The following is an 8,904-nucleotide window of genomic DNA, read 5'->3' on the forward strand; positions in this document are numbered from 1 at the left end:
CCAAAATGTTTTTTTGAACTTGATTCAATATATTTATTAGATTTTTCTTTTTTCAAAAGTGTCTCCAAATTGGGAATTGCTCCATTTTCTTAACTCTTTGGCTAGGTTGTTTCTCTTTTATCGAGTTCGTTAGATATGACTAAACCTGTTCATGGGCCGGGCTCGGGCCGGGCTTTTACTATGTATTAACAAATTTTTTTAAGGCCCGAGCTCGAGCCCGGCCCGACCATCGGGCCTACAATTTGGGCCCGAGCCCAGCCCTCATAAAAAGCCCGAAGCCCGAGCCTGGGCCCGGGCCCGGGCCCGAAATTTAGCCTATATTATTATTATTATTATTAATGTTGAAGCAGCTGAATAAAGAGAGAGATAGATTGAAATTATAAAGAAAAGAATAAAAAAAAAATATATATATATATATAAAATTATAAATATATATTTTAATAAATATTATATTATTTATATATTTTATATAATATATAAAATACATATTATATATTTTATAAAATATATAATACTGAGTCGGCCGGGCTTTTTTGACAAATCCCGAGCCCAGCTCGAAACACAGTCGGGCTTACTGTGTTACGCCTGATGTCAGGCCCGCGGGTCTAATTATATGACCATGCCCGGCCGGGGTGCGGGCCGGGCCGGGCCGTCGGGCTACCCGGCCCATGAACAGGTCTAGATATGACGGAGATGAATGCAAGCGGAGAATTAGCAAGTGATTATGGGGGTATTTTTGGGTTAGTTAGGTTTTAAAAGAAAATGGTAAGAAAAAGAAAATAAAAAAGTTTAATGGGATATTTTAGTAATTTAACACTTTTTGTTTATCTGATTTAATGACTGAGGGTTGATTGTCATAACCCAAAAGTTCAAAGGAGTGTTTGTGACAGAAAAAAAAATGCAGGGGGTCTTTGTCACAGACCCCATAGTACGGGGGACTGTGTAATTACCCAAAATAAAATCGATTTTTTCAAAAAAAAAAATTGATAGACGAATCTAGAGCACCAATTGTGAAAGACAGAAATATCCTTCAAGTTTATCGTCTTTCTGTATATTGATTTTTGCCTGTACGTTGTCGACGAGTGTATAGTCTGTAGGCTGTAGAGTGTAGGGTATACAATATGTGAGCAGGGATCTGCTACAAATAAAACGTGTACAAGGGGCTACGTAATTCAAGTACATGCAAACACGTCAGTGAACCGTGCAGTTACAAGATGCACGGTTCATGACGTGTTTGTTATTGATTGGATTTCGTAGCCTCATATAAATTCCTTTGTATACAACCGTTGGAAGGATGGTTTCGTTGGATGCCAGGCTGCCTTGTGGGCTACAAGGAGATGATTAGCAAGTCACATGGTCTCGCTGTGCATGGGCCCACCATAATATCTGTTTTTTTTTTTTTTTCTTTTTTGGGTAAACTATCTCTATCTCATGTATTTTTGCTTCTTAAATAATTTATTAATTTATTAATACTTTAATTTTAGAGAAGAGACCTAGGTCTTATCCATAAATTCTCCTCCTCTCTGCCTTCGTCCCCAACCTTGTGTTCTCCCGAGTCTCACTAGTGAAGGAAGAAGAGCAGGCTGAGAGAACAAGTCTCAGAAACAGAGCCCCCGAGTTCTAGAGAGAGAGAGAGAGAGAGAGAAAGAGAGGAAAGAGAGGAAAGAGAGGAGACTTACAAGATGTCGAAGGAAGTGAGCGAAGAAGGACACCCCCAACATAGAAAGGACTACGTAGACCCTCCACCAGCTCCTCTCCTCGACTTCGGTGAGTTGAAGCTCTGGTCCTTCTACAGAGCCTTAATCGCCGAGTTCGTCGCTACCCTTCTTTTCCTATATGTCACAGTAGCCACTGTCATCGGCCACTCGAAGCAGGGTGATGCCTGCTCCGGCGTTGGCCTTCTGGGTATCGCCTGGGCTTTCGGTGGCATGATCTTCATTCTTGTTTACTGCACAGCCGGAATCTCAGGTTCGAGTTTCGAACTTCTTTGTTTTCCTTTTCCAGTTTCCCCCGGGCTCTCTTCCCGTCTTCCATGGCTTCTTAAACTTGCTTCACTTGTGAAAAACAGGTGGTCACATCAACCCGGCTGTGACGTTTGGTCTTTTCTTGGCGCGTAAGGTCTCGCTGATCCGAGCTGTGGCTTACATGGTTGCTCAGTGTTTGGGAGCCATTTGCGGAGTTGGATTGGTGAAGGCCTTCATGAAACACTCCTACAACCGCTATGGAGGTGGTGCTAACTCAGTTTCCGCTGGATACTCCAAAGGAACTGCCCTGGGAGCTGAGATTATCGGCACTTTCTTGCTTGTTTACACCGTCTTCTCGGCTACAGATCCCAAGAGGAAAACACGCGACTCCCATGTCCCCGTACGTATATCTGCAATTACTACTAAACCTTTCATCAGCTATCAATCCGTCACTCGATCGCCATGTTTGTGAAGTGAAAGATTTATCAGACAAGCCGGATTGATTCTGTGTATTCTAATTTTCTGGGTGTTACAGGTGTTGGCTCCTCTGCCCATCGGGTTCGCTGTTTTCATGGTACATTTGGCTACCATTCCGATCACCGGCACCGGTATCAACCCGGCCAGAAGCTTTGGAGCGGCCGTCATTTACAACGGCGACAAGGCCTGGGACGACCACGTAAGTTTATTTAACTTTCTCTTGAAAAATTTAATATATGAATATATCATCTCGTTTGAGTTAATTTCTGGTCCGATCAAATTGATGGGTGGCTATATATTGTCGTGATGAACAGTGGATTTTCTGGGTCGGCCCCTTCATCGGAGCACTCGCTGCAGCTGCTTACCACCAATACATTCTGCGAGCGGCAGCTATCAAGGCGCTGGGTTCGTTCCGTAGCAACCCCAGTAACTAGTCATCATCTATTTGTCCGATCCTCCTCCTCCGGCTTCCCTTTCCGCTTGTTTGTTTGTCTAATTGTTTGTGTGTAAGAGAGGATGAGTTTTTATTTTTATTTATTTTTTTACATTATTTTCTTTTGTTTTTTTTCTCATTTAGTTATGCTTTTCTTTTTTTTTTTCGCTTTGGGAGGAGAATCTACTGTGTAACATCGATGTATTAGTGCTTGCAATCGTAGTGGGTGGGGTCTCCTTTTTTTTCATCCTTTTCATCATCTCTGTAGTCTCTATTTCTTTCTCACAAAATGCATTCTTTTCTGGAGTCATCTCCCTTTTCTGCTTCTCTTTTTTTTTTTTTTTTTTCTCTATCGTGCACGAAGATCAATACCAAGTGATTGAGGTATGGGGGGGAAGGAGGGAGGTAATTTGGGTTAAGAAAAGGATGAAACTTTGTTGGATTGAATCTGTAGGAGGACAAAATAGGCCGACAATGATGTGACTACGCCCGTATACGTGGCTTTAATTTCCTCTGTCTGTGGGTTAGTGGTGTGGTCCTGGTCCAGGGACCAGAGCCAAGTGTGGCCCTGCATTCAAGGGCTAGGGCTACGTACGATGAGTTTAGATTTAATGGTTCAATATATTTTTCTTGGACTGGATTGGACCTGGTCCATCCGTTTATATTGGATTGGATTGAGTTAATACCCCGGTCTGGTGATAGAAGATAAGAACAGATTTGCATTGGCACTTAATACCGTTTTGATAAGTCTTTTTTGAAGATTTTTTGTAAGATCTTCAAAACGTAATAAACTTTTGTATGACAATTTAGATAGTCCAAAATTTGTTTGGTTGGAGATGTCTTTCCGTGTCGAGATAAAATAAAAAAAAAGTGAAACTTTATTTCTAGCTTTCTAAAATAAGTGTTTTTTCGCATCTATTGTTGAAAAAAGTGAAAAAAAAATCTTTTTTCAATCAAATGAAAAAAAAGCAAATTAGTAGAATTCTTAAAAACTGACAGCCCAGGTAGAAAAATACACCAAAAGAGACCTAAATGGTTCAAACATTGAATTAGACCAGACTGGTCCAAGACATTATTTAGACGAAATCTGATTCAATTGACAGCCCTCATCAAGCTCGAGCCTCAAGGTGGTTTGTTTTGTTAGTCTCTCGCTCTTGAAATTTCTGCTGCCAGGAAAGAAAGAAAGGTGGACTGCTCAGTCACCTTTTAGGAGTGAAAAAAGGAAGCTGAAGAGGAGGTGATGGTGGTGGTGGGACAGCGTGGATAGAATGGGTGGATTCATGAATCACGAATCGAGTTTGATCACATGGGGTCAGTCCTTTGCAAATTGCAACAACTCTGCCTCTTCTCAACTCATCAAAGACCGTGCTTGAAAAAGGAAGGATTTAAAGCTTTCATGAAATCACAACTTTTTCGAATAAACCACGCCAGCCGGCCGGAGGAGTTTTATGTTTTATCAACTTGCCAAAATCCGATCGCTTTTCCGATGTCCGCTCAGTTGGGGCAATTGCTTTTAATCAGTGTTGTAAGTTTGTAACCTACGGTACAGCAAAGCAAACAGGCTGTAAATAGAAGAGGAAAGAGTTGCAGTAAACAACGAAATGATGCTAACTCTGTTATGGAACCGCCAATCGATGACTCCTGCTGCTGTCTGATACTGATAGGACTCGATAGGACTCCCCGTGTTTATTTTCTGTCCTTTTTCATCCTGAAGACCGGAGGAAAAAGCAAAAGCCGAGATTCAATGCAAACTGCAAAGCGTGGCTGGGTCTGACAGCTGGTATGTGGGGAACACGTGGACCGCTCAGGCGGTTTAAACTTTTAAACCACTCCCTAGCCGTCTGATTTTTGTTAACCACTTGGGGCCTCGTCAGATTCAGCCTTATAACCAATTCAGTAATCAGAATGTCAGGAACAAAATCTGGTTCATGTTCAGAAAATGAATGAATGTGAAAAAAAAAATGCCAATGAAAAAATTAGAAAGGATAGGATTTGCATTTGGTAGTAATAACTGAGTTGTTTCAATTAAAATTAAGTGATTTCTTAAAAGAGTGGAAATAGTAAGATGATTTAAGTATTAATAACTTATATATGATTTTAAATAAAAATTGATTAACAAAACATGATTCATGTAACTGACCCCATATTCGGATAAGGCATAGATGATGGTGATGATTATGAATTTATGATTAATACCTAAAGTAATGCCAACTGTGTGATCTTTGACACTCCCTTTAAAGTTATTTTTGGTTGGAATGCGAATTTATTTGCATTGATGCAAAATTATGATAGTGCAAATGATTTTGGTGTGAATTATAATTTTAAAATTTATCTTATTTATTTTATTGCAGTATAAATGAAGCAGTGGTGGAGCCAAGAACTATGTTTTGGGGTGAAGCAAGTTAAAAGAAAAAATAAACAATTTTTTATTTTTTTAATTTTAGGAATTGGAGAAGCATTAGAGAGTAATTCTTAACATTTCAGTTTAAGTTTTTTTTTTTTTTGTTGGGACAAGAGATCACATTTGCGCCTCAAAAAAGATGCCTCACAAACGCCCCATATGTACATCTCAGTGTGTATTGGGAACATTTCCTAAAATTGTCAGTAGGAGATGTTTCCAAAATATGGTTGGAATATGCTGTAGGGCATTTGTGGGGTGCCCTACGGGGGGTGTAGATGTGAATTTGGCCAAGAACCCACGTTACTTGTTTTAACCCTAATCCAAATATACTTAGCTCCACCCCTGAAATGAAATAAAATAAGACCTGAAGAGTTGAATAAAATAAAACTCAAAACAAAATTAAACTAGAATTTGTAGATATCACATCTCCGCCCCACAAGGGGCCACCTCACATCGCCCCACAACACATCCCGTTATGTATTGGGAATATCTCTCGATGATGGCATCATGGGAACTGGTACTATTATTAGGAGATGTTCTCAATACATGGCGAGAATGTTCTCTGGGGCGGAGATGTAAACTCAAATTTATATTGTATTCTTTTCATTTGCACTCCCATGCATTTGTAATAATAAGAATAAAACTGCACTGCAAACAAACAAGCATTAAAGGTTGAGGCTATTGGCAAATTAGTATTGCATCGACCCACACCCAAATTCTAAATTCACTAAAAGCCTAAGGGGATGCCAGCTGTATACTCTATATAGCTCTATCCCCGATGAAGAAATGCTCTTATCTCTGCAACTCGCATGGGCAATATGCTGAAGGTAGAAAAAATCCTGTTTACTTAAAAACCCCACTATTGTCTTGGCCATATGTGGCAGTGGAAGTGACTGAATGCATCCATGCCAATAGTCTTTATCAGAAGAAAAAGGTTTCCCATTTTACCCCTTTCTTCCTATCAAATTTAGAACCAATGCCATTTTCAAGGCTTTCCATGAGCATCCGAAGCAGGTCATCTCTCTCAGGTCTCATCTTATTTCATGAATTGAATCAAGATTGTTTTGATGAAGGAACATGGGGCTTCCGTTTATTCAATAAATATTTGTATTTAATTTGTTTGTACAACGGAAAAAAATAATAATAAAACTGTTTGTACTTAATTTATTTATATAACAGAAAAATATAACAATAAAATTATTTATCGAAAATAAGGCGTCATGACACCACATCAGCATAATAGTAAAAACCGCTATACAGACGCTAAATAAATGGATGAAAATTTCTATACAGAACATAAGGCTAGCTAATTAGAAATAGGCTTCACGAATTATTTTTGTTTTTGATAAATCATCACGAATTATTTTGAAATTTTTGAACACTGCCAAAAGCGAGAACAAAAAACAAAGTTTGGATAATGGAAAGCCCCACGGCTACAAGAAACTACCGTACTGGTCACGTAGAAGATCTGGTTAAGGCTGCAATGGGCCATACCAACCTCATATTACCCTAACTGATCTAATCTTATTATATTGCACTCGGATCTGCTGTTGGCCCAGCTACGTTACCAATCACCATGGTTTTTAAAACTGGATGGTTCACGGTTGGATCGGAAAAACCAGGAATCGGTTAGGTGATCGGTTCTATTTTCTCAAAAACTGAATTTTTCCTTAAAACCGTTAGTTTTAGTCAGTAAACCACTGAACCGGGCAGTTAATTATTCGAATCGTTTGAACGATTTTGATCATTTTTTATTTTTTTGAATTTTTTTATTTTCTTGTCAGAATGAGCCGAGCATTTAATTCGAACAGTTAGACCATTCGACCCGATAACCGGCCCCCTGACAGATTCGTTTTAAAAACCATGCCAATCACGATTGAACACACTGTGTTTCCATTTGGGTCTGGGTCTGTATTCGTATCGTCTCTTATCAGTCGAAGGAATCCAATTAAAAATAGGATTGCTTCTAAGCTTTTCTTGACTCGGCGGGCAGGTCCCTACCTCGCTTGGCACTTTACTTTGTAGCCTCCGAAATAACAATCAATTCGACACATAGATGGCACCAAGAAAAAATGGGTGTGATCAAAACAAAACTAATGCACTAGATTTCATCAGAATTCTAAAGTTAAATGTATTTAAACGAAAAAAATAATAGGATAGATGATCTCTTGGAAAGTCTTCGTATTGTACCCAACTTTTAATGTGGGGCCAAGGTACTCCCGCTTTGTATAAATCCTCTTTTTTATATATAAAAAAAGGAGTTGTTTATTCATTTCAGACCAAGGTGTGAACTGGGCCTGAGTGTTGTCTTAAAAGGTGCTTGGGTCAGCTGGGCTTATATTTAAAACTTTAAGCTTTTTTATCTTTCAGGCTGGATATACACATTCGTATATTATATATGAATATATACATAAATTGTATCTCACATCAACTTCGGCAAAGGAGGTGACCTTGGCTTAAATAGGAGAATGGTCACGAGTCACTAGCTAGCGAAGGCTCCAGATGAGGGGGGTGATCTCTATTTTACGGTGGATGGTTTATGTGTGTCTATGTGACTGGTGCATGTGTATGCATGAAAATATGATATTTATCTATGTTTGTATGTTGGATATGCATATGTGGCAGTGTGCATGTGATGTATCTGTATGTATACAGACATCTTTATTTATGTCCATATGTATGTTCCAGATGTGAGATTGCATGTGCATATATATGTGTCTGTGTGCATGTATTCCACTGAGGGTGTGGGAAGTGCCTAAGTGGTGTTGTTTGTTAATAGCGGATAAGGACTCGTGGGAAGAGGGCAGTGGCAAATGAAGATTGTGACTCCAGGCCTCTAGTAACTGTAGTTGCTTCCTAATAATATGATGCACAAGATCTTGAGGTGTTAGGTACTAGTTTGATTTTCTGATGGGGTAGAAAACAAAATGGATGTTTAGTTTTAATTAGCGGTGGAAATGAATCGAGCCTTTTATGAGTTATTCGAGTTTGATTTGATTTAAATCGAGTTTTGAGTTGACTTTAATTCTAATATATAGACTCATTTTTTAATTGATGTGAACTTGAGCCTAATATAACTCAGTTCGTAAGATGGTAAGACTTACGAGTTTAATTAAGCCTATATATTAAATATAAAAAATAATATATAAATAAAAAATAAAAAATATTATATATATAATATTTATAGTTTTTATATCTATAATAATAGCTAGTTTTTATAATTCTTAATTTTTTATATATAAAATAAAAATATTATATATATATATATATTTAATTTTATAGGAAGTTTGGCTCACAATTGAGCTTAAGCCAAGTCGGTCTCAAGCTTACAAGCTTTTGAGTCGAGCTGAATTCGAGTTCAACTCTCTAGCTTGAACCGAAATCGAGCCTCTTTTTTTGTTTGGAATTATTGTTGCCAAGTAGGATGTTATTTGGAACAACAACTTTTTCTGTTTGGTACCAATGTTTTAGGAAACATTTTCAGCACTGGTACCCATTATTCAGTGCCACTTCACATCCCTATTAGCTGCAACGAGCTGCAGTTCCAGAAAATGCCAAATTCGGCGTTGCTCCAAGCCATGCCTTCCCGATTTCTAAAACATGACTTGAAACACCATTTTTTATGGAAA

General features: G+C 38.5%; 1 protein-coding gene across 1 annotated transcript; it reads left to right on the plus strand.

Annotated features, from left to right (window-relative positions):
* Window positions 1–1,495: 1,495 nt before the first annotated feature.
* Window positions 1,496–3,184, plus strand: LOC104604275 (putative aquaporin PIP2-8). The gene is made up of 4 exons (XM_010268552.3): window positions 1,496–1,968; window positions 2,069–2,364; window positions 2,500–2,640; window positions 2,756–3,184. Exons 1-4 carry the CDS (start codon window positions 1,683–1,685, stop codon window positions 2,873–2,875), a joined length of 843 nt encoding a protein of 280 aa, XP_010266854.1. The 5' UTR covers window positions 1,496–1,682; the 3' UTR covers window positions 2,876–3,184.
* The last annotated feature ends 5,720 nt before the right edge of the window (window positions 3,185–8,904 follow it).

The sequence above is a fragment of the Nelumbo nucifera genome, chromosome 6 (assembly GCF_055504915.1).
Source record: "Nelumbo nucifera cultivar China Antique chromosome 6, China Antique-T2T, whole genome shotgun sequence".
Lineage (NCBI taxonomy): Eukaryota > Viridiplantae > Streptophyta > Magnoliopsida > Proteales > Nelumbonaceae > Nelumbo > Nelumbo nucifera.